This window comes from Cucurbita maxima, unplaced genomic scaffold, assembly GCF_002738345.1.
Source record: "Cucurbita maxima cultivar Rimu unplaced genomic scaffold, Cmax_1.0 Cma_Scf00006, whole genome shotgun sequence".
NCBI classification, from domain to species: domain Eukaryota; kingdom Viridiplantae; phylum Streptophyta; class Magnoliopsida; order Cucurbitales; family Cucurbitaceae; genus Cucurbita; species Cucurbita maxima.
In genome coordinates, this window is record NW_019272022.1 from 6523164 (window position 1) to 6551144 (window position 27981).

The following is a 27981-nucleotide window of genomic DNA, read 5'->3' on the forward strand; positions in this document are numbered from 1 at the left end:
CATGAGACTGCAAATGCAATAGTGGGTATCGTTTGGGAGGCGTACAAAATTGGGTGTAGCATAAATTCCTTTGCAAATATGGTTTTAATCCACTAGTAGTTGGAAGCACATATTCCAATTCTCACCATTAGTAGTGAAGAATTTATTTAAACTTCACCTTTTCAAATTCATAGAGTCCTAAGGGCATGGTTTCACGAATAAATGCTATTGCTTTTCTATCAAACCATTCCTTCTAGCTGTCGGAATAATAAGTTGCTGCCATTGGCCTTTAAAAATAAACAACTTCCTGCCAAACATTCCCCAGTCCACTTTTATTCAAATCTTTCTAGAACATCGTATTTGTTTTGAATTCGTGTACTAGTTTTTTAACAAGAGAATGATCAAATATCTTGTACTAATGAAAAGAGTATTTCTTATTTATAATTAGCTCACAGTAACTTAAAAGAGTAGGGGGTTCACGTGCATATTAAACGGTCAGAAATCTGAGGGAGACGCAGCAGCAGAGAGAAGAGAAAGGGGGTTTAGAATTTGTACTGTGGTATTGGAAACTTGGTGAGGGATTGACAAGGACATGACGAGTTGAAAAGGACTCTGAGTTTCAGTCTCTTTTCGTTTTTCAATGCAAATTGCATCAGCTCTGAAATTGTTATGATGATGATCTCTGTGGACTCACTGCTCTGATTCCTATCACAGTTTCAATCTCTCTTTTATTCGTCTTCTTGGGCCTCATTCTTCGTTCCCGTCCCAATTGGGCTCGCTTTACACCCCAATTAGCTCTGTCTGGGCTGGGCCGGCTAACCTCGTTTTGGTTTAGACCGAGGCAAGCCTTCGAGCTTGTTGACACCAATAGCCTTTTCTCTTGGGGCCGCCAACTTCGTTTGGGTTCAAAGCTCCTTCGTTCGACTCTTAGTCGTCATCCATTTATGTGATTTTGATTCCATTGTCCAAATATCACACCTATCATATATTAGACATAGTCAAATTTAGAAAAAAATACAAAATGTGATATTTATTTGTATATTTAAAAAATTCAACTAATTATTTTGTCCAAACTTGTGAATTTTAAAAAGAGTTAAATATATTAAGAAACTACTATTATTTATTAAAACTTAAAAAAATAAATATGTTATATACAAAATAAAAAAATTTAGACTTTCTATTAAATATATTTTATTGTTTATGGATAGGAAGATATTTTTTTAATTGAGGTAATTTAATTAATCAGAATTATATTATTATAAGTAACTATTTGAGTTGATTTCTTTTTCTTTTTCTTTTTTTTTTCTTTTGTAATGACGTGGTCACGGGGATTGTATGTGGCTGAAAATAAATAAAGAATATAAATAACGCCGACCATTTTTCTTTTTAAATGGATGCGATTGGTTACCTTGCATGTCAGGAATCACTGACAACCTTTTTCCCTCTCAAACAAGTAACAAGTCGCTCCTATTTGGTTTTATAAATAAATAAATAAATAAAAATAATCCCTACCAGTCACGATAATATCGGAAACTATACAAAATTAATGCTAATTATGTTTTGTTCAAAACAATTTTGATATCTGAGTAGTTTCCTACAAAGCACAGATAATACTCGCTTTATTTTTATGTTTTTTTTTTTTTTTTTTTTTTTGTTTGAAATGCGCGATTCAATTATTTGTATAAATCAATTTTAATAAAATTCATAACATTAAAATATTTACATTTTTATGGATATTGATTACATTTAATTTACAATATTTAGATTTTAATTTACATCCAACATGCATATTAAATAATTTATTGAAGCGAAATACGTGTGGTTAGAAATTGGCGCGTGTGACATGTAAAATGAATCGACGGTCAATATGTGCTCAAGCGTCAGTTTTAAGCAAAAAAGGAAATCTGACGGTCTATATTAAATAGGCGGCAGCCGCCCCTGCAAAATCCCCCCTCTTGGTTGCGCCAAGATCGAGGCATAATATGGTCAGTGAATTTTCATTTAATGTTGACGTTTTGATATTATGAAAGTAATCAAATAATAGATTTAAATACAATATCGTCCCTTTGGTTTATTTATTTATTTTATTTCAATAATTTACCACTTTACTTATTAACAGTCATTAAAATAATTCAGATACATAATTAATTAACTCGTTGATTTAAAATAAAATAAAATAAAAAGGTTTTGGGAGGCGTCTTTCTATAAAAGGATATAGGGAGGAGGCAAAGCCAAACCCCTCCCGCCGGGTTTCCACTTTCTGGGGTCTTCAAGTTCTTGTTCATACGCCGTCGTCTGCTTTATTTTAAGACCCTTTTCCATTTGTTCTGTAAATTAGTAATCTGATATGGCGGATCCTTATTTTCTAGGTCGAACGAACACTTCCGGCTATAAGCCAACCAGAGTTTCAAACGAGTTTCACCTTCAAAATGCCGCCGTCTCCGGTGGCAGCCACGGCGGACTTTTGCAAACGCCACCACGATTCTTCTCAGTTCCATCAATCCACAGCCACCAGCTTCTCCCCTTCATCCAACAACAACAACAACAACAACAACCACCGCCTCTTCTCACACCGCCGCCGATTCTACGGCCCCACCGCACTCTTTCTTCTCAACCCCGGTCATCCCACTCTCTTAAGAAATCCAAATCAATCAAAAGAGACAAAGACTCGCCGGCGGTGGTTGATCGGCGGGTTCCTTCCAGAACCTTCTCCTCGCCGGCGGCGGCAAAGAGGGTGGTTAGAGTTGAGGAGTTTGACAAATTGTCGGGGTGTTTGTTTGCGGTTATTTCTCCGCCGCCCAGCAGCTTGCCGTTGCCCAAATTTTGTCTGAGGCCGGCGAAGCTCAATTGTAATGCGTAGGCCGTCGAGCCAACGACGGAGCCGCCGCTGCTGACGATCTCCGACGATGGCTTCACCTTCATTAAAACTGTGTTTTTGTGTTATTAATGAATTGGTGTGATTGGGGTTAACTATTTTGTCAAGTTTGATTTGTGCGTGTGTTGGGAACTTGGGGAATGGGTTTTCTTCATGGGTCGTTTTTTCCTGGAAACTCTATTCCACTGTATTAAACCATCTAAAATAATTATATAAAAATATTTCTTATTTCTAAGTATTATTTTTTTTAATGGTTTGGATTATTTCATCATTAGCAATAGCATAAAGTCTTGTTTCCAAATTAAGACCAAAATAATAATAAATAAATTATTTAAGTTAGCACAAAGGAATGCTATAAATGGCTTTTTTTTTTTCTTTTTCTTTTTTTTGTTAAAGGTAATTATGTATATGAAAGGGATTATATTGTTGGAAGCATACATGACACGTGCCCCTTTAGAGATCGAGCGTAGTCTTGGGTTAGACATCTGGTTGAGGTTGAGAATGGAGTTTGGGGTTTGACATACAACCTTTATCGGGTTTTAGAAAGTTAATATAAAATTTAAAATTTAGAAGCTTATTAAATATTTTATAAATGAAAAAAATAAAAAAAATAAAAATAAAATGGTAATTTTACGTATGAATAAAGAACGATAGCCCCATAAACCACGCTTTGGCGGCCTAATAGGCAGCCGTACAACTACTAATTACCGCCCAATCTTAACCACTACCCTTTCAGTAATTAAAGGGAAATTTGTGGGCCAAATTGAATTAGCTGTCAAAAAACCATTTTGCTCTCAACAGAAAGTGGGAAGGGCTCAACGCCGGCGAGGCTCTGTTGTCTTTCAGCTTTGGCTCATCTCTCAGAGAGAAAGGATATGTTATCGATCGGAATTGAAGACGAAGAGAAATGGCTGGCGGAAGGAATCGCCGGCATTCAACACAATGCCTTCTACATGCACCAAGCCGTGGTATCTCCAATTTTCACACCTAACTTTCTTTTCTTCAAATTTGGAGATTCAATTCTTTTGGAAAATGCCTAATTTTTGTGTTGTTATCGACTTTATCGTGCAAGGACGCGAACAATCTCAGAGAAGCGCTCAAATACTCGGCTCAGATGCTTTCGGAGCTTCGAACTTCGAAGCTTTCACCGCATAGATATTATGAACTCTGTATATTTCTCTTTATTATAATCTCTCCTTTGTGTGGATAGATTCTGTGAAAGCACATTTTGATTTCTATTGGCCTTGTACGTTGACTTAGATATGCGAGCCTTTGATGAATTGAGGATGTTGGAGATCTTTTTCAAGGATGAAAGTAGGCATGGCGTAATGGTTGTTGATCTGTATGAACTCGTGCAACACGCCGGGAACCTATTGCCCAGATTGTGAGTGAAAACTGTCTAACGTCCTTAAGGCGTCGAACTTAAGCTAATTAGTATTGCATTGCCGTCCTCCTTTATGTTTTGATGGCATGCTCATTCCACGGAGGAAGTACCCTATTTATAATGCTGATTCTGGATAGGAATAGTTTTTACCACGTTCCGTTCGCCCCAGTAGATAGTAGATTTTTCATTTTGTCTTTTTGTACATCTAGGTATCTCCTCTGTACCGTTGGCTCGGTTTACATGAAAACTAAGGAGGTCCCAGCGAAAGAGGTCCTCAAAGATCTTGTAGAAATGTGTCGTGGGGTTCAACATCCAATACGTGGTCTCTTTCTCAGAAACTATCTAGCCCAAGTCAGTAGGGACATATTGCTCGATATCAATTCTGAGTGCGAAGGGTAATTGATTCCTTAGTTTGATCTGTTTACTTTCCTTTTTGAAGACAGATTTGAATTGTAGAATCTGTTTGCTGTATTTCACTTTTTTGCCGGTAATTATTTTCAGGCAAAAATTGTGTGTTATAGAGAACAGTAACAGCTGACAATGTATTTCTACAACTTTGAGCTGTTACTTCACATTTCACCCATATGGAAAAATGGACAAATAGAATTATTTTGTATTACAAATATGAATGCTTCTTCTGATTCTTGAAAACACAGCGTCTTATTGATTACATTAGAACAAACCTTTCGATTTTCTAGTGTGCATTTTAAATATGAAGCTGAAATAATGACATCATCTCGTGTAATTTTGGCTTCCTGCAGAGATGCTGACACTGTCATGGAGGCTGTGGAATTCATGCTACAGAATTTTACTGAAATGAATAAACTGTGGGTGCGAATACAGCTTCAGGTTTGTGGAACATTTGAACTTGTTTGAGTTTGTATGTGCATGACACCAAAGTGCTTGCATGCCATGGAGGTAAAATGAACCACGAGGGCATGATTTTTGGCCATGCAGGTCTTATGGTGTGTGCAAATCATTCCTACACTTTGGCGATCCTGAGTTGAGGCCTTCAATTGCACTTTTTCATCTGCAGGGACCTGCTCATTTGAGAGAGAAGCAGGAAAAAGAAAGAACCGAACTCCGCGATCTTGTAATATTTCTGATTATTGTGAGAACTCTGCATAGATTACTTCAAGAGATTATTCCTTTCTCTTGTATTGCTGATCCAGGTAGGAAAGAATCTCCATGTTCTCAGTCAGATAGAGGGTGTGGACCTTGAAATGTACAAGCAGTCCGTTTTACCTAGAGTCTTGGAGCAGGTCTCTAATTTGTAGTCAAAATTGTTCTGTCTCATTTTCTTTTGTTATCTTCCTCCCAACATTTTCTTTACCTAAAATGTTTATAGGAATATTCCAATGCTTTCTGATTACCCGCATTCTTCTTGTTGCATGAACAGGTGGTCAACTGCAAAGATGAGTTAGCTCAGTACTATCTGATGGATTGCATTATTCAGGTGTTTCCAGACGAATATCATTTGCAGACACTTGAGACATTGTTGGGTGTTTGCCCGCAGCTTCAGGTGGATAACCTACCTTAGTTTCTGCAAGATTTATTTTGATCTTATTCTTACTATTATCAATATATGTTATTGTTTCGTAACTTGTGATTGATAGTTTATTGTGTTTGATTTGTTATAAAAGAAAGTGATATAGCTCAATTTATTTATCAACACTTTAGGCTACAGCCAAGGCGGATTTGAGAGCTGCTCTCTCTCCAAGAACACTCAAAATTTGAGTTCACAAGAAAAAACTAAAAAAACAACCGTAAAACGTCTCCTCTACAATGCACACAAATATTTCTAGCTAACCGAATCTTCCCGGGCCCACACAATAATAGCATACAAACAGCTAAAAAAACATCATAACTCCCGTCTCATTCTTCACCTATTACATCATTGAACTTCTTTCCCTCCCTTTCCTATGAGTGTGGAACTTGGTGATTTGGGGTCTACCATGGGGTTGCGTGATATAGCCGGCCATTTCCCATGCAAATAATTTTTTCCATCAAGATCCCATTTGGGTAATGGCGGTCCTCTAAAGGTTATTTCTTTGTTTATTGGTTAAAGATTATGATCAAAATTTGGAAATGTCTTACAAAAGAGAAGACCAGATGATAATTTAATGACACTTTTATTTCACTTCACCTTTGTAATCTAATCTTCATTTATAGGCAACCGTTGACATCCGGATGGTTCTATCTCAATTAATGGATAGACTATCAAACTATGCTGCGTCAAATGCAGATGTAAGTTATCAACTGCTCTTTCTCTCGCTCCTTGCTCTTCTTCTTCACGTTTTTCCGAATTGTGATGTATGCCAGGTAATACCTGATTTTCTGCATGTAGAAGCCTTTGCTAAGTTGAGCAATGCCATTGGGAAGGTAAGCTAGCTTTTCTTGTGAACTAACTTCAACCATATGCATGATATATTACTCGGAAGATAATATGAAGTGGGCACAAGCGCAAATAAGACAAAGGGTTTAATTATATTATATCAATCTTATAGATGATTTAAATACAAAAAAAATGTAAAAGCAGCTGAAAACAGTCAAACAGACATCAGTTTGGTCCAACTCTTGACTGAGAGTTGGCCTTCAATTTCCCCTTTTTCTCTCTAACGTTGCAATATTTTTTTCAAGTACCATCTGAAGCGTTCAATCCATGCTTCTGTTTACTTTCTGCCTTCAACATGTCTCATGCATATGTTCTTTATGTTGGAACTGCCAAGTTTCTTGGCTTGGATTAATCAGATATAATTTTTTGACAGGTAATTGAAGCACAGGTTGACATGCCTATTGTTGGCGCTATAACATTGTATGTCTCCCTTCTGACATTTACCCTTCGTGTTCATCCAGATCGGCTTGACTATGTGGACCAAATATTGGTAATTTCCTAGCCTTATCTTCAATCCACAATGCCTTCTAAATGTATTTTTCAGATGGTAGTGTACTCTTAGGTGACAAGCCTCTTGTGTACCCCATGGCATGAGGTATAGTAAAGGCATTTCCTTGAAACAAGGTCATTTAAGAAGGAATTAGATTAATTACACGGTAGACTTGAATATACATTCTTGATTGGCATAGTTGGAAACGTAGTATCAAGACATCGACAACCATATGTCAATTGGAACATAATCTTAGGGTTTGTAGTGAATGAAATCTCAAATGACAGTAATTTGAAACTTTATTTTACATTGGAAGTTTGAAGAAATTTAGAAATAGAAGACATTTTATATAACTCTATCAGAATGATTAATATTTATCGTCAAATTTTGGAAAAAAAAAATGCCACAATTGGAGGAGCTTTTCCTTCAAAAAAAATTCCATATTTCATATTCTAATAAATGAAGGAAAAGTAATTGCTGCCTGTTTAAATAACAAAAGAATTGAGAAGTTTGGGGCAAGCCTGGTGGTAACTCAGGTAACGTTGAAGTTCTAACCGGAAGATGGGCAGGTATTTGCTGCTGCCAAGGATGTAATAAGGAAAATTGGTGAATAAGACTGCTGGTGGAGTAGCTAGTTTTTTTTCCCTCTCCTTTTCTTTTGCCGATTTGTTCTAATTTCTTAAGTGCTAAAATACTTCTATTTTTGCTTGCTTAATAAATGAGGATATTTAGCCAAAAGATTGAAAAGCTGAGAAATGACCGGACCTTCATCTTTGAAGATGCTTTTATTGGTATGAATGTGCTTGGTTGCCATGGTTCCTAGCAAGCCAATCCTGTCTGACAATATGGGTGGTTGCTTGACGTTGACTCTAAAACAGATACCTATTGTACTTTTTGTGTAGAAATCCTAATTCAGGGACATAACACGTTCCATATTCACTTCAATTGTTTTGTTGCGTTTGAAATTTTGAAAGGGAGCATGCGTTAAGACACTTTCCAGCCAACCAAAGCTTGAAGATACTAGAGCGACAAAACAAATAGTTATACTTCTCAGTGCTCCATTAGAGAAGTATAATGATATTGTGACGGCTCTTACACTCTCAAATTATCCTCGTGTCATGGACCACCTGGACAATGCCACAAACAAAGTTATGGCCATGGTCATCATTCAAAGTATAATGAATAGTAACTCTTGCATTTCCACTGCTGATAAGGTTTGATTCGCTTCTTTTGTATTCTACGATATCATCAACCTTTCCACTTTTTGGATTGTATTTAATATATTGTATGATAGGTTGACGTTTTGTTTGAACTAATAAAAGGGCTTATCAAGGACTTGGAAGAAATTACTGTTGATGAGGTAAATACATTTTTTTTTTCCCTTTGTGCAACTTTAAGTTGCTATGAGCTCTTTGTTTTCCTTCTTTCTTGATAAAATTCACTTATGATTTTCATTGTATTTCTCTCATCTCAATCTTTTATTGCATCTTCCACCTCCCTTATGCTTGTGCCATGATACTGCATGAGCTATCTGCCTACTCCCTATTGTTTTCTTGCCTTATCCTGGTAAATAGCGTACTGATGGATCAGAAAAGTAAATAAAATGTCTTCAGCTAATGGTTTTTCTGGTCTTTATTCTGATTATAGCTTGACGAAGAGGATTTCAAGGAAGAGCAAAATTCTGTTGCCCGCCTCCTACACATGCTACATAATGATGATCCACTTGAAATGTTAAAGGTAAAATTGCGTCTACATTTTTACTTCTTCTAATATTAAATAAGACTCCTTGTTAATAAGACAATTAAGGTAGCATGCATCATCCATTATCCGACTTCTTGTTAATAAGAAAACTATCATATTCAAGTCAGTCTTAATAGTTTTGATGGCCACTCAGTAATTTTGTTTAATTTATTAACACATTTTCTATCTCTTCAGGCACATTCTCAGTCTCATAAATCATACTGAATTTTCTTTTTCTATTCACTATTCCTTTGTGTTTGAGATTTTTCAGATTTGTAACTTGGCCCGTGCTAGACTTGTTTACTAGCTCATCTCTTGAATCTCAGATTATTTATGCTGTGAAGAAACACATTTTGTGTGGAGGACCAAGTCGCCTTCCTTTCACTGTTCCTCCCCTGATATTTTCTGCACTCAGTGTATGCTTCTCCTGTTCGATATGCAAGAAAACTTTGTTTTATGTTTGTTCCAGGTGGTTGAAGAATTCTAGTGTAGGAGAATTGATTTTCAAAACTCTGTTGATTATACCTATAATTTGCTTGTGTTTCAAGTCTTAGATTTTGTCGGAATTATCTTTCTTTGACCTTTGCCCTGGATTCTCAACTACTGATGCTTTTTCTCATTCTAGAATTTCATTTGAAGTAATTATATTTACCAGAGTGAATATAAGATACCTGTATATAATATTCTCCCATGTTTGCAGTTAATTAGACGGTTGCAAAATCAAGATGGGGATGTTGTGGGAGAAGAGCAAAGCGAAGCTGGGGATGTGGTAGAAGAAATGCATGCTACACCAAAGAAAATATTTCAGCTTTTAAATCAGGTAATTAAGATTCATCGATGTACGTCTGGGGTACAGATATCTCTACTAAGGCTTTTAATTTGTCTGGAGGATTATACTACACGTGTTCAAATGTTAGATAGTGCAACACTGCAACTCAATATCACCAAACAATAGTTAATCTGTCTAACCTCATTTAATTTATAAATTATATTTATGCCTCATTCATTAGCACATAGACCTACATACACTTTGGCTCAATTGAGAAAATCCAAAAGTTCTATGGAGAACTCGAGAATACTTCTAGCAGTAATAGAGTAGCAATGGACTATGAGATTGGTAACGCTTGGTTCATACATAGCCAGAGAAGTTCAGTCTACTAAGCTGCTTAGTAGAAACTTTTATGAAATACCTTTGTAGTTCTATTTTTCTGGTTCAAATGGAAAGGGTATGGATTTATCACTGGAAAGTTTCTGGTTGTGTGGTCTTCATCTGAATGCTATCTGTTGAATAAGTCAATTTTAATTGTCAAGATTCAATTATGTTATATTCTATTATTTTCTGAAATTTCTTGCCTGCTTCAGAAATAACTTGTGGTGCCTTTATTTTTGGTTCCAGCTTATTGAGGCTCTTTCCTCTGTTCCAGCTCCTGAACTGGCATTGAGGTTATACCTGGAATGTGCTGAGGTACGAAAGTCAATAATCTGAAATATTGATCTCTCTCAGTATCTTGAAATTATATAAATTACCACAGATATCGCTTGATGGTATTAAGAATGAGAATCAATTTAAGTCAAGGTAGAAAATGCTACGAAAGTAAAGAGAAAAGAATTGATAAAAAAAAAATTGTAGTAGAGGCCTGAGAACAAGGGAATGAGAAGGAATATCACTTTCTTCTTATTTGGGGTTGAGAGTTGCAGTAGAGAAATCATGAATCTAACGAAGAAAAATCTATGATAGGAGTGAGGACGAGGTTTTTATTTTTGTGTTTCCAATCTTGATTAGCAAATGGCGCATCAGAAACTGTTCATTTGGTAGGAAAAATTTCATCCATGGTGAGACATTATACTTACTGCTGAAATAGGAAAAAGAATTCTGCCACAGTTTCTTGGTTCCTGCTTTACACCAGACTCTTTCTAGTCTGTACTTTGTTTTCATAGATTTGCTACCCGAATCATATCCTTCCGGTGGTATACTACACCAAATCATATTATTCTAATGATCTGATCTTATCTTTCTAGATGTCAGAGTTCTCTTCTAACTTCTATTCATTCTATTGTTCAGGCAGCTAATGACTGTGATCTTGAGCCTGTTGCATACGAGTTTTTTACTCAAGCATTTATAATCTATGAAGAGGATATTGCGGTAAATATCAATATTCTATGTCTTTTAAATTTATAAATTTAGCAAATAAGAGCTGTTTATCTAATCGGGCTTTATAGAAAAATTCTTCTTACTTCCACTTCAGTACTAGCAATAAAATGCAGTTTGCTTGATTTCTTCCCCTTCTGACAACAAAAGTTCGATTTATTTCGCTTCCATTTCTCTGTGTCTGTTGCATAATTTATTTTTTATTTAGGATTCTAAGGCTCAAGTGACTGCAATACATCTCATTATTGGGACTCTCCAGAAGATGAATGTGTTTGGCATTGAAAACAGAGATACTTTGACACACAAAGCTACTGGGGTAAAAAATGCATTTACATTACTTAATCTCGATGCTACTGCAATACATCTTACACACAAATTTCATGGTCTAGATCCTGAAGTGTTATTTTTCTTTTTACCAGTACTCTGCAAAGCTCCTAAAGAAACCTGATCAGTGCAAGGCTGTTTATGCATGCTCACATCTCTTTTGGGTTGATGATCCAGAAGGCATTAAGGATGGAGAGAGGTTCTTCCCTCATGCTTGATAGTATTGTTTGGCATGCTTGACTCTCAGATTGTTCGGTTGCCTTAGAAGAAATAACAGTTTTTTTTTTTTTTTCTCTCTTTCTTTCTCGTGAACAGAGTTCTTCTTTGCCTGAAGCGTGCCTTAAGAATTGCAAATGCTGCTCAACAGATGGCTAATGTTACACGGGGTAGCGGTGGACCCATCACACTTTTTGTTGAAATACTGAACAAGTTAGTATTTTAAAATCTTAGCACACCTTTATCATAATTGAAAAAACTAGAAACGTCAAAAAGAATTCTTTCTCTTGACTGGAATGCCAACGGCTGATCTTGTCCATCATTCATATATCTTTCCTTTTAAAAGAACGCTTTCAATAATACCACCAGTAAAGTAGCCCATATATAACTTATTGATTAGTGGCTCAAACTGTTAGATGAAGGTAAATGAGCATTCTAAAATTAAATTGATGACCAAAGTTGTAAATTATTGTCTTCGCAGAAGGAAGGCTTGTTTTTCTCATTTGTAATCCCACCCTCCCCATTTTGTGAACAATTTTGATATGGATAGTTTTGTTGCGTTATGACGGATAAATACATGTATATGATTCAGGTACCTGCACTATTTCGAGAAAGGAAACCAGCAGATTACAAATGCTGCAATTCAAGGGTTGATTGAATTAATAAGAACTGAATTGCTGACCGACACCCCGAGTGCCAATCCTCCGTCAGATGCTTTCTTTACCAGCACACTTCGGTACATTCAGTTCCAGAAACAGAAAGGCGGTGTGATGGGTGAAAGATATGACTCTATCAAGGTTTGATTTCATCACAAAAGTTTGAAATGTTCGCGGTGGCAAAGCCATCCATTTGTTCCAGGCTTGGTCTGCTGATATATAGCAGCTTGTAATTAAGAAGAAAATTTTGTGTGTTTATAGCCTCTTGTTAATCATTGTTTCTAACGTAATTGGCAGGAAAAGGGGAGTTTGTGTTGGAAATATTGGATTCTTTTTTTTTCCCGAATGTGCGTCCTGTTTCCTCGTACAATCAATTGCAAAGAGCTTATGTGGGATCCTTCTCGTTTCAAATTTTCTGTAGTTCATTAACTGTTACAAGACTACTCGCAATATTCTATTCAAAGTTAATCAGAGAAAAATATATCGACCCTTTCTGTATCCTCAAATAGTATTTAGTGAGTACTACTGCAAGCGTGAGGCTCGCAGAAAAATATAACATCCCACCAAATATATGCTTTGGTATTTATAAAAATTATTCAAATATACACACACCCTACAAAAAGTTTCCAAAATAATCCCAACTCTAATTTCAAATCTAAAAAAATTAATTAATATTTGAATTTTCACTTTTCGATTATTGGTATAATATATTAATTAATTGAAATATCTCAATTTATATTATAATTCAGGGTTTCAATTATATTTTTAATAATAATAATAAAAAAATACAGATACCATAAAACCCATTAAAACAATATCATTTGTAAAATTGAACTATTGCTCGATTATACTATAGTTTGAACTATTTATTTAGAAGGACCTATAAATTCATTAATTTACTAACAAGGATCACATGACGTGGCGAAGGGAAAGGGGCGTGTGGGCTTCGGTTATAAATGCATATGTTTTCCCATCCTTCCTCGAAAAGAGAAAAATGATTTAAAATAACAAAATAACAAACTCATTAAAATAATAAATAAATAAATTCGTAATCTCTTGTTGTGTTCCGTGAGTCGTCTTCTTTTTAACGTTGAAAAGAAAGCTCCGGAGGGTGAGAAACGCGGGATCCAAATCTCTCAATTGAAGCTACGTCGGAACACCCAATTTCTCATCGGGATCAGCGATGCAGAACGGAGATTACGGTACACCTCCATATTTTCAATACCCAAATCTTCAAAACCTTAGCCTCAATCCAAGCCCTAATCCAGTTTCCCCTCCCCCGGATCGTAACCAGAGCGCTTACGCCTCGGCGCCGCCCTTCTCCACCAATTACGGCGGTTCCGATTACCCTGGTTATGCCCCCAATTATCCCCCCTACTCCCAGAATTCCGATCCCGTCCCTGCCTCTCCGACTGCGCCTCTTTACAACCCTCAGTCATCGAATCCTAATCTCCAGATATTCAATCCCACTTCGCAGCCACCTGCTTTCCCTCCATTTGAGTCTCATGTGCCTTATCAATCTCCTTCTCAGCCGCAATCGTATAATTCAACGTACGATCACCATCAAACGGCTCCCAATTATGCTCCCCCTCCACCGTCCTCAATTCCCTCGAATCAGGGCTCTAATTCAACCCCCAGTCCTAATTCTCATTTCTCATCCGTTTATTCGGCTCCTTTTGGCTCTTTGGCCCAGCCCGCGTATGAAAACCCATATGAAAGTTCGGTGAAATTTGATCAGGGAGGCGGATACGCTGATGATAGATATGGAGGTTATGGTCGAAGTCGGTCTGATTTGGGTCCGGACTTGTACGGTAAGCGGCCGGAGGATGCGGCATCGCGCTTCGACTCTGGCTACGATGACGGTTTTGGCGAAGGCGTATATGCTTACCAAGGTGGCAAAGTTGAGCCTTACGGGGCTCGCGGTACAGCTCCTAAGTCTTCGACGTGGTCAACAGGGCCTGCTTTTGATGATTATGGGAGGCCGATAAATATTCCTTCGAAGAAAGACCCACCGACGAGTTCACTGAAAGTAGTTAGGGCGATCCCTAAGGTGGAAGCTCAAGAAGACGTCAAAAATTGGGTGCAGAAGTTTCGAGTGAAGCTCTTGGCTGAAAGTGGAGGTCAGAGCACCATGGATGTACTTTGTCAGGTATGTCAATGCAGTCACAGGACGACATTTTATCGTAGATTTCATCATTTTTATCCAATTATCTCGTATTGCTGCCTTTTTTTTTTTTTTTTTTTTTCGTTTTTAGTTCTATACGACCGTACGTTAGTGCCAAACCCTATAGGATTTGGTTGTCAAAATTGTGCCTTGTCTATATTGGTATGTTCTTTCTCATCTCAAGGGACAAAAAAATCTTCAGGCAAACTGCGGAATATAGTTGTAAAAATCGAATCATGAAGGCTAAAAGCCATGAAAATCGTCTGCTGAGTTTTTGGTTTCATGTGAGTTTAGATTTCCTTAGAAGGGTTTTCACGCATGTAATATTTTGCTTTGGTGTTTGTCCTATTATAACAGTAGTAGGCAGATTATTTAACTTGTGCCAAGTTATGTTGGAAGTCAAAGATTTAGGCTTCTCCAAGTCTGAGTATGTGTTAATTTACCTTTAAGTGAACATTGATGGCTACCGAACTGAATCAAGTTTTGAGTTTGAGTTGAACTTACAATTGTATACTTGTTCATATGCTCAAGGTGACCTTTGTATTTGTTCAATTATTCTTAGTATGATCCTTATGCCTGTGCGTTGGAGTTTTTAACCACTATTTTACCTTCTGCATTTTTTTTTTTTTTTTTTTTTTTTTTTTTTTTTTTTTTTTTTTTTTTTTTTTTTTTTTTTTTTTTTTTTTTTTTTTTTTTGTTATGTTCCCTTTAGAAACGAGGTTTGAGTAGAACTTGAATTGTGAACTAATTTATTTCAACTGTGTTTTTATTCAATTATTGTAACTCTAATCTAAATCCTGTTCACTTGGTTTTTTATGCTTACCCGTTGGAGTTTTTTAGTCATTGTTTTACCTTCTCATTATTATTATTTTTTTATCTGTATATGTTTTCTTTGCTTCGACTAATGTAATTGTTATAAGTTGTTTGAGCACAAAGTTGGCCTCGGTTATTTACTCTTTTTTGTAATCATTTCCAGGTTGGTCTGGATGGTATTCGTATGCTTGATCCAAATTCTAGTCGTACATTAAGGATATATCCTCTTGAGACCATCACTAGATGTGAAGTAAGTTGGGATAATGGATTCTTATTTTTTTGTTGTTGTTGTTCCCTTGGATTTATCAGCCATGGACTTACCATATGGATTTTTTATATATATTTTTCAAGGTATATGATTCATCTACCCTGGTTTTCTGGTCGAAGAGCTCTGTGGATATTGAGCCACGGCGTATTAGATTGCAGTCAAACAAGTACACTACCAACACACTTCTGGACACGGTGACTGCTGCAACTGTACAGGCAATAATCCTTTCCCATTTCCCTCTGGTTTTTAAGTGCAGAAAATGATTTGAAGTTTATTTATTGTTTTCCTTCATTTGTGTTTTTTAACCCCCTTGTTATTTCAAAATAAACACTTGATCATTTACATTAGAAGCATTGTCTTTAGAATTCCTACCCCTGCTAACTATGCCATTTGTGATTTCAAGACATTATTGCACAGTAAAGAACCGACTTTGTCATACCCCTCTGTTGTATAAATCTAGTTGCGAGTAGTTATTACTTATTATGTTGTGGTCGATGAGTGTTCTAGTTTATGTTTAAGGTCCTTTCATTCTACACAAATTTCAGGACACAAATTAGTTTATGTTTAATGCCCGTAAGTGTACACATTCCATCGATACACACTGATCAGTACCTATCTTAGATACTCCATGCATGATAATGTTGACACTTTTTTATGGAGATTGGGAACTCTTTTCTGTACGTTCTTCCCCAGTTATTTTTTATGTTGGTAGTTAACTTAATATGATTCTTTTATTGGTTTGTTCTTTCTTTCAAAATCACAGTTCAAGGAAATGGGTGGAAGAAGTAGGCCTTCTGAATCTTTTAAGGCGCCTGAGCAGTCTGCAGAGAAGAAGAAAGGGTTGGTTGATTGGGTGACTCTGATGAAGCCAGGCAACGAGGAGAAAGACCATTGGGTATCTTGACGAAGTTATCATTAATTGTCAGCTTGTTGATTGCAAGATTGTCCGGGGATTTATGCATTTGCAATTTTTCTTTTTCCGTTTTAGGTACCTGATGAAGCAGTCACAAAATGTACAGCCTGTGGAACAGACTTTGGGGCTTTTGTACGAAGGGTAAATTTGTTTTCTATAAATAATGGAACGCGGTTCATAAGATTTTTTTCTTTTTTTACGAATCTCATTGTTTCAACCTTTTTCTCAGCATCACTGCAGAAATTGTGGAGACATTTTCTGCGATAAATGCACGCAAGGTAGAACAGCTCTGACGGCTGAAGAGAATTCTCCTCCAGTTCGTGTCTGTGACAGATGCATGGTATGTTATGTATAACTTCGATTTATTTGACATTATTATTCCTTTTTTTTTTTTAATCTTAGGGTAGATGCTGTGGTATGGAACGTGTCTCCAATGCTGTGTTTATGTATTGCATTAACCTGCGATCAATTAACATGTCTTTTCTTCTATGTCTGCAGGCAGAAGTGACTCATAGGCTCACTAATGCCAAGGAACTGGCTAGTAAGCCTGCAGGATTGCATAGTCATGAGGATCTTGCCAAAAAACTTAAGGTAATGTTCTGTAACTTGCCTCTCTGCATATCGTGCTCAAGGCTTGTGAGAGATTCAGTCTAATTTTAATTTTATTTTTTCTGATATTGTAGGATGAAATGGAGAGAAACGGTTGGTCATCAGGTAATTTCTTGTTCCTCTATTAATACACCGATTGAAGCATCTGGTTTTGCAACCTCCATCCACTTTGGATGCGAGCGCTTCAAATTTTAGGGTCGTTATTGTGGAATATTCATATTCTTATTTAGGATAGTAGCATATTGATGTTTCTGTCACTTTCAGGGAATGCCACAGCATCCAAATCTGACGGATCTGGGAAACGGATGAAGGAAGTTGCATGTCCTACTTGTACTGTTCATTTACAGGTTTGATCCTTGGATCATCATCATCATCATTTTTTTTTTTCTTTTTTTGTTTATGATTACCAATTAAGTAATTTAATTGTCTTGGACATTCTGATTGCCAAGACATTCCTTTAAGGCGTCTTATAAAAACAAATGTATCTGTGTAAGGAAATTATTGATGTGAAGCATCTTATGAAGTATAATAATGACAACACACCGGAACTTGAGAGGAGTTAAATTTTTGGGTTGATGTATGTAATATATGAATATTGCAGGTCCAGGTTCCAAGCTCGGGTTCTGAGACGATCGAGTGTGGGGTTTGCCAGCATCCGTTCCTTGTGAGCGCTCACTGACTCCAGCGTTTTTTTTAGGAATGTGGCTTCATGGAATGACTTGTTGTTCATCATGATATTTTCTCTGTTTACACCTCCAAATAATTGAGGTTTTTTTTTTTTTTTTTCACTTCAACATGTTCATCGCTGACTCTCTCTCTCTCTCTCAAGGCCTTGAGCTTTAATAACTTGATGTCAGTTGTGATTCCGTATTGATTGTTTTGTAAATGGAGTTGTTTGTCTAGTAGTCCTCTTGGAACACTGTTCTATTTGATGTACAAAGAAATTATGGTTTGCTATGATGATATGAAATCCCACTTTCCCGCTTCACTCTAGAATGTACAATGAGCCTTTGATTTCGCATCTAAAAGATGTCTATAATTAACTTGATTGGTTCAATGCTTCATATTATTCAAGGATATTTTAATATTTAATAGATAATTAGGGATTATGATGAACGATAACCACGAGGTCATTGAATACTGCAAGTGGCATGTAGAATTTGCAAACTTAATCGAACTGGTTGGTTAGTTTTTTCACTGAATTTGAGAGCTTATTCTTGAAAAGTTAAAAGAGCCACTAGATCAGAACCAATATGAACATGATCACCCTAGACTACTCAATTAGAGATCGCTCTAGATGACTCAATATGAACACGATCACTCTAGATTACTCAATAACTACAATGCGTTTGTTAGAGCAAAATTCAAAAAAAACGATTACTCAATATGAACACGATCACTCTAGATTACTCAATAACTACAATGCATTTGTTAGAGTAAAATTCAGAAAAAACGAGACGACACAACTATTGCATAAAATTTTTGAGGTGAAACTCTCTCAATAGTCAATGAGATTGAAAAGCTCTTAGAAGTGATCAAACTGTACGTTAAAGCAATCAACCTTGAATGAAAAGACTACATCGAAGTGTCAATTTTTCATTAGGTTCTTAATCTTGTTTGGATTAAGAATAAAAACTTTCATGAAATAAAACACTGATTTCAAATATCATATATCAGACAAAGGTCATCTGTCACAATCAGAGAATACACATCCTAATGATAAGCCTAAAAAAATCCATCATGTAAAACAATTCAATTATTCTGACCATGAATATAATCAAACAAATACAAAACAACACAGGAGAACAAACATAACAAAAAAGGTTTGATTCTACAATACAAGCTAGAGAAGAACACATCGCAGATATCGTAAGCAAAATCAACCAAAATTTGCAAGCATTAAAATTCAAGGGACATTCCCTCCAAAAAATGGTCACTGATGATTCAGGAACTAGTTCAATGAATGTTATGTACTAGAGTCACTAATGTCACTCAGAAAGCACCAGAAAACTAAATGATAACCTCAAAGATTAGAGCTTCCAACCTATACTTCTTTTCTTATATTTGGAATAATAAATAAATACTCTTCGTACCCCCAAAAACTAGCCTCTTTTAAACTGCCAAAACCATGTAAGTAGACGTATATGATCCTAATAAGCAAGTGCTAAAACCTCCGGGAGAAAAAATTAATCAGATATCAGTCTGAACATCCTGATTCACCTCCCCATTAGTAAGTTGTGAAGAATCAGCTGACTCAGAAGAAGATTGTATCTTGGTAGTACTCTTGGTATTACGAGGATCGGTGTCGCTTGGCGTACTTTGGTTTATACCTTCATCCAATCTGACTCCTTGAAAAGAAGTTGCCAGACTATCATGATCTGATCCACTTGGAGTAGAAGAGGTCAAATCAGTTCTAAGCTGATTGGAATTTATTATCCATTTCTTCCACTCATTTCGCTTTCTGATCCTATTATCCTGCAACAACATCAGGCAGAAGAATTAGGCCAGCAGGACAACTTGAGCGAAACTCAGCTCCTCTCCTGCTTCCTATAAAGGTATATATCTATACCCACAAACCAGTAATTTCACAAAAGATGGGATTACTACTATAGATTTCACATTCGGGTCAGTCATCAGACAAGTAATATTGTACTTCACAACTGAACCGAAGAATTCGTTGGATGGTGGTATTATTGGATAGGTTTAATCGATCTGGAAAACAAACCTGCACTTCCAATACAGTCGACGTTCTCAAGGATTCTATTATCCATTGAATATTGGTCGTCAAATTCTTTACCTGCAAAAGCAAAAGTAATGCAACAATCAACCACAGTAGTGTTTTCATTCATAGGTAGTAATTTTAAAGTAAAGCAAACATTTAAATGTTTATTTTAATAACACTGGTTTCAATAACAAGTCATTTACAAGCTATTGCTTTAGTCGAACAAGATGCAAGAAAACTAGTCGGGGAAAAAATTATCATAACAAAACCAGTATTATTAAAATAAACATTCAAAATTAACTTAAGCAGAAAACACATACTACCCATATAGAAACTCATTTATGCATAGACAAGTGACAACCAGCATACATACACAACTGGACGAGGAAAAACACTTTAATTAGCAGAGTACATTAAAAGTAGTAATGAAACCTTTTTTCCCCTTAAAATATAAGAAAATTATGTCTACGAAGATGGGAGAGAAATAAAAAATTTGTAGGGAAAAAGATAAAGTGATTAACAGCTTCAAGGGATATACAAATTGGCCATGCAACCCAACACTACAGATTTGCTCAAATAAAACCTTGGTCACAACCAAATGTCCGCACTCCACCCAGAAAAAAATGAACAAAGGTAGAGATTTGAGAGGGAGGATAAGACATCATGATGATCAATGACAAAATTTTAGTACAACAATCTCTTTGTTTTCACTCATTTGAGCACAAACAAGATCGAGAAACCAAATTTTAACACAAAACACCTCTCTAGCAAAAAGGTAGTCTTCCTTTAACATACTCTTGTTGTTGATAAGTCTGTTTGAATGACATAACTAGTAAGGAAATGTTGGCTCCAGGTAAAGAAAAAGGCCATGAGTGCGACGAAAACATTATGGATACATGTTAATATTGACCTATACAAATACATATGACATCAAGTATAAATCAAATATAGACTTCAATATTTAGAAAAAAATAATATATAAATATGAGAAATTATGTACGAGTATACAAGAAGAACTAAGACAACTAAAAGCCTCAAAACTCCGGTAAAATTATAGTCCAACTAGCAACATACCCATCTTAAGATTTTCATTCCCAAACTACTCAAACTATGAAATCAACTAGTTAAAAAGACTGGTATTTTAAACCAACTAAAAGCCTCAAAACTCCGAAAAGATTAGTCCAACTAGCAACATACCCATCTTGAGATTTTCATTCCCAAACTACCCAAACTATGTAATCAACTGGTTAAAAAAACTGTGGTATTTTAAACCAATTAAAGGAAGGATGGTTTGTTTGAGTTGTCTTCAAAATATATTTTGTTCGAGTTGTCTTCAAGTAACCAACTAAAAAAAATTGTCTTCATTTTAATCTACAACACCAAGAATTGTTGAGGATGAGAGCTAAGTGAATATAGTTCCTTTCTTGAATCAGTGGGGAATTTCACGCATCTCAAACCCACAAGTTTCAGTAAAAAAAGTGAATTTAGCAGATATTGAAGAAAAGTATCAGTCACCTTTCCGAAATAATGAACCAAAAGCTTCAAAACAAGAATCTTCAAGAACAACGTCCTCCTAGTTAAGTTTTGTAATCGATTGCACAATGTTCCTACTAACATTGGATTTAGCATCGGAACCATCATCATGTGAAGGAAAAGTAGGGTCCTTTTGTCGAGTGGATAACTCTTGAGTTAATAAAAAATTTGGATTAAAAGGCAATTTGGTTTTAAGTATGGAGAGTAAAGAATGTGAGGTGAACAGCCAACTTGCTTCACAAGAGGGGCTAAAAGACTTCAACCCGATCACGATTTTAACAGTTATCCTCAAGGATTGGATCAAATGAAGAATAGTGCTACTTTGCCGAGAAAAAGACAAAGGATAGTTCTAAAAGAAGATTGTCTGAAATATGACTCACTTGAGGGAGCTCTTTTCTTTTGTTTCTCATATAGTAAAAAGTTAGAAATAAACTAACATTAGATGGAACACGCTATATGATAAAAATAAATTCATGCACTTCCCAATAAGCAATTTATTTATGAATAAAATTCACGACCGCTCTAAAACCTATATATTTAACTTTCTTTATTTTCATAAAGAACTGGCGAATTATTATCAGAACTTACCCTAGAAAAACTGGCTATCAGAGAAATTGGAACCCAGCCTTGATCATCCATCCGGCACCTTAGATATCCATCCATTATCAAATTCGTGTCACTGCAAACAGCGTGGACATGAATGTACAGTTATAATCATTAATGATGAAAAATGAGACACAGAACCAAATGGATCGCATGGGAAACCACATTACCAGAAATAATATTCAATCTGCTTAACTAGTGATGCAGATAGAGTGGGATCAACAGCAGAATAGTACACTGAAGGCGGTAGCATGAAAGGCATTCCTCTGTAAGTCTCTAAGGGCCATGTAGGGACATAGACAAACTCTGATCAAAACAAGGATGAAAATTAACATTCAGATTGGAAAATTATAGACCTACTGTCATCATTAGTCCTTAGAAAAACACCCACCAGGAGGATGCATCGGATTCCCATAAGGTAAAACAGGCTGGGGAAACTGAGCAGTGTAAGGTGGCGTAGGGGGCATCAAGCCTCTAGTAGGGGGCCTGTGCTGCCGAAAGTGAGCATCTCGAGCATTAGAATATACTCCGCGATCTTGATCACGCTGCTTTCCCCCACGATTGTTTTGGTAGTGACCATTACCACGAGGATGGAGAGCTAAATTCCCCCTAGGAAAGAAGTTTGGGTAATCAGAAACAAAATTTGTCTGAGGAACAAAGCCTGCAATAGCCCGTGGATGCCGATTATTGCTCCTGAATAATGGTTCTCCATGAGAAGGATCAGGAATTGCCGGCATCATACTACATGGAATTTGAAACACAGGAAAAGGTGGTGGCGGTGGCGGTGGAGGGCGATAAAAGCCTCGTGCAGGCCCTCCCATTGAGCTGCCACCACCTCCAGACCGCCTCGAGGATCTTTGTCGAGCAACAACTGGATGTTTCAGACTGGGGTCCGATTTGGCATTATTTGTAGCTTGCCGCTGAGGGGGTACAATGGTAGGTCCCTGCTCAAAAAACACAAGATAAACTACATCATGCACAAGAAGGGAGGACTGATACTTCTAAAAACAGACTTAGAAGGAGAATCAACTGCTAATTTAGGAGAAGCCTTCGCGGACTCTGCAAGATCGGGCCAAGAGTCTGCCCCCATTACAGGACCACCCTCTTCAGAAGATGCAAAGAAATCAGACGTCGGAGCAGGAGCTGGGGTTTCTGGTGTTTCTGGAGCAGAAACTGTAGAGAAAGATGATGACGAAGATAAAGGAGACTGAGAGATCAATTCCGGCTCGCCTCGGACGACTGCAGCCCAAGCACACAGATGATTCTTCGGCGGGAACTCGTAGGTATTATCGCCCTTGAAACTAGTTGGACTAGGCGAACGGTGATTAACCGTCGCCATTCCGATCCAAAACCTACCGCTAGATCGGAACGAACCGAGATTGATGAGAAGAACAACTTGAACAGATGATCAATTGAAAAATCAATTCGAAAAACATGATTTCAACCCAACAAAAACAAAACAATAAAATTAGGGTTTGAATAGATCTAGCCCGATCAAATCACGCGTCGGCTCTGCTCTCCCGTCTCCCAATTCGCTCAACCTATTATATTTATATTTTCAGATTTTTGTTAAAACCAACGAAATAACAAAATAGTTTTTTAACTGAAATTTAATTGTATTATCATCAATTACAAATATTCTGCATTTTCTTAATTAATTATATTATTACAATGTTCGAGTAACAACTATTCCTGTCCCAACAAAAATTAGCAATATACATATCAATGTTGTTTTACATAAATAAAATTTTAAATTTGTATTTATTTAATTTTTAATTCTATATTATATTTTATCATATCAATAATACTTTATGATATAACAGTTTTTCTCTCTCTATATATATATAATTATAAAAAAATTATTTATTGTTTTTTTAATAACATGATTTTCAATGAGGTGAAGAAAAAATTGTGTCTATATTTTAACGTTATAATTTATATTTAAATTTAAAATTTCAAAATATTTTATAATTTATTAATCTAGTCGTAAAAGATTGAGTCAGGTTAAATTGTTTAAAGTTTAATCATATTTATTAGATTCACAAACTTTCAAGTACGAGATTCGATTTATTGGTGGATCCAAAATATTAATTTATTATATATAATTTTATGAGATAATACTAAAAATATTTTAACTTATATAATTAGATATTTATCATAAATTTTAAATGTGGTCAAATTATATTTTAAATACTTTTTGTACCTATTTCCTATTTTATTTTTTTTAACTTAATTAAATTTATTTTTTTTTATTTTTGTTATTTTTTATTATTTTATAAATTAAATCATTAATCATATATTTAAAAATATTATTATTTAAAATTTTAGATTATAAATAAATCATATTTCAAATTTTAAAATATTATCTAAATTTTAACATTAACCATAATCTTCAACATTCATAACATAATTCTCAAATTTATATTTTATAATTATTTTTTTTAAAGACTATTATATTACAAAATATTAAAGAAATTAATAATATTTTCCACAATTTCAAGTCTGCTTCCTGGTTGCAACGACGACAGAGACTGGCTGACTGGTGAGATCAATTCTTGCTCACATGGGACGACTGCACCCAACAAATGACTATTCCACCTTAACTCGGAGCTATTATCGTAGATGAAACCAATTAGACAAGACAATAGGTGATTAGTTAATCGTATTATATTATCATAACTTATATAAAATATAAAAAGTAAATCTTCAAACAAATCTTGAATGGGGTAACAAAATTTAATGCATGTGTTTTATAAATTTATATATTTTTTTCATTAAAAATTTTGTTGTAAATATTGATATTGCCACTATTTCTCAAGGGTTATCCACTTAAAAAATAAAAATACATATAATATTTAAATGTTTTGTTTGGTAGAATGTTTGAAATGAATGAAACCAATTTATTATTTATTAATAATCGAAGACAGATGTTGAAAACCATTCAAAATTAAGAAGATTCGTTCGGGTCATAGGCCCACTATTAAAATCCAAATATTAGTTTTGAGTTATAGAAAATTTGAATATATAATATTTTAAAAAACACCAAAACACCATTCAAAATGTCGTTTTTTTTTTTTTTTAATATTTAGTGAAATAACGAACGAAATCTGTTAGAAAATTCCGGTCCATTCATATTTTGTCAAGAACACGTGAATTGACCTTTGCATCCGTTGCCTCTCAATTTCTGGTAAATGCACAGCAATTTACTGGGGATATTTTTGTTAGATATGAAATGACTAAAATGCCCCCAATAGTCTTATTTACTAATCTTGTAATTATAGAATGAATTAGTTTAAAAAGATTACAAGATCAAATATATATATATATATATATATTATTGAATTCGACATAATTAATTCCCGTAAAGAAATTTTGGTTCCAGCTTCCATTATTATTTCATAAAAATTAGAGGAGGAGAGTATTTTAGTTCATTTATTATATATATAATGTAATATATATTTGAATTTTATTAAAGAAAAGGATATCTTGAAATTTGCTCAGACCTTGACATGTGAAGTAAGTCTTTAGTCAACATCGATACCACAAATATTTGAGAAATATTTCAACCTAACAAAAAAAATTAGGAAGCTCCACCATTTTTAGGTTCATATTATTATATTCTTTAATGCACGTCTATACCTTCACTTCTTTATAATTTTAAAATTAGTTTACTAGATATTATATTAATAATAAAAATATTCACTTATTAGAAAACATATTTATTTATTTATTTATTTTTACAAAATATTTCAAACTAAAGATGTAAACTTCTAATTTAATTCAAAATATTTTTGTGTTTTATAATTTGGATATTGTGTGTTTATATTTATGGATATTTTAATGTCATGGTAAGTAAACAATGAGACAAGAAAGAGAAAATAGAGCATTATTTATTTAAAATTAAGGTAAGTTTCACACTTAATTTCTAACAAATTTACCGGTTCTTCATCTCATTGGACGCCTATAAAATGAAGGAACTTGTGCTCTTCGCCTTACTCTTCATCATCGTCCACATAACAATTTTCTCTCTCTCTCTCGTTCACTGTCATGGCGCAAACGACGCCGAATCACACACAGACGGTCTCCGGTTGGGCAGCTCACGATTCTTCCGGCAAGCTCACACCGTACACTTTCAAACGCAGGTGCGTAACACAGAGCCTTCTCCTTTTTCTTATCTCGGTTTTTGTTTTTTCCGGCGAACTGATCGGAAGGGATGACGGTAACCGCCACTGATTTCTGCAGGGAGAATGGTCCAGACGATGTGACGATAGATATTTTGTACTGTGGAATATGCCATACCGATCTTCACTATGCCAAAAACGAGTGGGGCATCACCATGTATCCTGTAGTTCCCGGGTACTGTAACAGCCTCTGTTTCTCTTCTCGGACATTTTCTCATACACTTTGTCTACTTCTTTGAAATTGCATCCATGCAATGAATTAAATGAATTAAAAACGATTACATTCACCGAATCAATATATCCTCTCATCTGTCATTTGCTCAAACACCTTGTCTGCTACTTTGAAGTTGCAATCATATAACAATCCATTAAATTTATGCTAAGCCATTAGTTTAAGATTTAAAATTATGTATCTAATTATAAGTAATTTCATTTCTTCATCCAACAAGCTTTATATATATGTTTGAAACATTAGATAACAACTTTAAAATCTTAAACTAACCATAACATATACATCAAGCTTTTGAGTTGAATGGTAATTCAAAATCTTAAAGAAATGAAACTAACTTAAATTCTGATCTCTCTGTTCTTATTCTTCAGGCACGAAATGACAGGTGTGATTTCGAAGGTGGGAAGCAACGTGAAGAAGTTCAAAATAGGGGATAGAGTAGGAGTGGGATGTATAGCCGCTTCGTGTTTGAGCTGTGAGTTCTGCCAAGATTCACAAGAGAATTACTGTGAAAAATTGCAGTTTACATACAATGGAATCTTCTGGGATGGGAGCATAACTTATGGCGGATACTCCAAAATGTTTGTTTCAGATCAGAGGTGAGTTTTTTTTTTTTTTTTTTTCACATATGGCCAAAATCTGCGAGGTGTTTGTGAAAATATCTGAATGAGAAGGAAAACATGTATATAGGTACGTGGTGCACATCCCGGAGAGCCTGCCGATGGACGCTGCGGCGCCGTTGCTGTGCGCTGGGATTACAGTGTTCACGCCCATGAAAGACATGGATCTGATCCACTCACCGAGGAAGAAGGTGGGAGTGGTGGGTCTTGGTGGGCTTGGCCACATAGCTGTCAAATTTGGGAAGGCGTTTGGCCACCATGTGACTGTCATCAGCACCTCCGCTTCCAAGGAGAAAGAAGCTAAAGAACGCCTTGGCGCCGACGAGTTCATAGTCAGTAAAGATCCTCAACAAATGCAGGTGACTTACAATATGCAGAAAAAAAAAAATTCCCCATCAAATAATTATCAAAAGTGAATTCAAATGTGGTAAGAACAACCGTAGGCTTATTTACTCTTTTGTTGGGTTGCAGAGGCACAGGAGGACGTTGGATTTTGTATTGGACACTGTGTCGGCAGAGCATTGTATTGGACCAATCTTGGAACTGCTAAAAGTGAATGGGACATTGTCCATTGTGGGGGCCCCAGACAAGCCCATTCAACTGCCCTCCTTCCCTTTAATCTTTGGTATTCCAAACCCCTAAACGCACAACACAAATTTTAGCTCAAAAATATTCATACAACTTGTTGATTACGTCTACTAAATATTCCTTGAACTTTGAACTTGATAGGAAAAAGGACTGTGAAAGGAAGCATTATAGGTGGAATACAAGAAACTCAGGAAATGATGGATTTGTGTGGGAAGTACAACATCACTAGTGATATTGAGGTGGTAAAGCCCGACGACATCAACCATGCTATGGAACGTCTCACTAAGAACGATGTTCGATATCGATTCGTCATTGACATTGCCCAAAATAATACTAAGTTGTAATATACACAACTTATTGAATAATGTAAGTTTATGACCGCTTATTGCACGATTATATAATTGATAGTTGGGAATGGTGGATCCAACTGCTTCTTATCTATACATATATTATGTGGTTTTTGAATGTTTAAATTATTCCACTTTTAATGAATAAATTTATTTTATTTTGTCAAGATTTGTCAAGATTGT

General features: G+C 35.6%; 4 protein-coding genes across 4 annotated transcripts; 3 read left to right on the forward strand and 1 right to left on the reverse strand.

Moving 5' to 3' along the window:
* The first annotated feature begins 3599 nt into the window (after positions 1–3599).
* Positions 3600–12600, forward strand: LOC111481301 (vacuolar protein sorting-associated protein 35B-like). Its single transcript, XM_023126730.1, has 22 exons — positions 3600–3822; positions 3927–4023; positions 4115–4238; positions 4448–4633; positions 5000–5087; positions 5275–5331; positions 5411–5500; positions 5638–5760; positions 6411–6485; positions 6561–6620; positions 7007–7123; positions 8098–8337; positions 8418–8483; positions 8771–8860; positions 9190–9279; positions 9564–9683; positions 10260–10328; positions 10926–11006; positions 11221–11328; positions 11432–11535; positions 11652–11765; positions 12145–12600. The coding sequence occupies exons 1-22, from the start codon at positions 3730–3732 to the stop codon at positions 12353–12355; spliced, it is 2403 nt and encodes an 800-aa protein (XP_022982498.1). The 5' UTR covers positions 3600–3729; the 3' UTR covers positions 12356–12600.
* Positions 12601–13261: 661 nt separating this feature from the next.
* On the forward strand, positions 13262–17963 carry LOC111481302 (protein FREE1-like). The gene is made up of 10 exons (XM_023126731.1): positions 13262–14357; positions 15349–15435; positions 15537–15668; positions 16217–16348; positions 16442–16507; positions 16596–16706; positions 16865–16957; positions 17050–17080; positions 17240–17322; positions 17577–17963. The coding sequence occupies exons 1-10, from the start codon at positions 13392–13394 to the stop codon at positions 17652–17654; spliced, it is 1779 nt and encodes a 592-aa protein (XP_022982499.1). The 5' UTR covers positions 13262–13391; the 3' UTR covers positions 17655–17963.
* LOC111481304 (probable cinnamyl alcohol dehydrogenase 6) lies at positions 17767–27896 on the forward strand. The gene is made up of 7 exons (XM_023126733.1): positions 17767–17801; positions 25857–25975; positions 26076–26189; positions 26615–26842; positions 26934–27222; positions 27335–27488; positions 27593–27896. The coding sequence occupies exons 2-7, from the start codon at positions 25881–25883 to the stop codon at positions 27793–27795; spliced, it is 1083 nt and encodes a 360-aa protein (XP_022982501.1). The 5' UTR covers positions 17767–17801; positions 25857–25880; the 3' UTR covers positions 27796–27896.
* On the reverse strand, positions 18841–23389 carry LOC111481303 (la-related protein 1B-like). The gene is made up of 6 exons (XM_023126732.1): positions 22864–23389; positions 22225–22777; positions 22004–22139; positions 21819–21909; positions 19701–19772; positions 18841–19450 (listed from the first exon to the last, which is right to left on the reverse strand). The coding sequence occupies exons 1-6, from the start codon at positions 23170–23172 to the stop codon at positions 19166–19168; spliced, it is 1446 nt and encodes a 481-aa protein (XP_022982500.1). The 5' UTR covers positions 23173–23389; the 3' UTR covers positions 18841–19165.
* Positions 27897–27981: the final 85 nt, after the last annotated feature.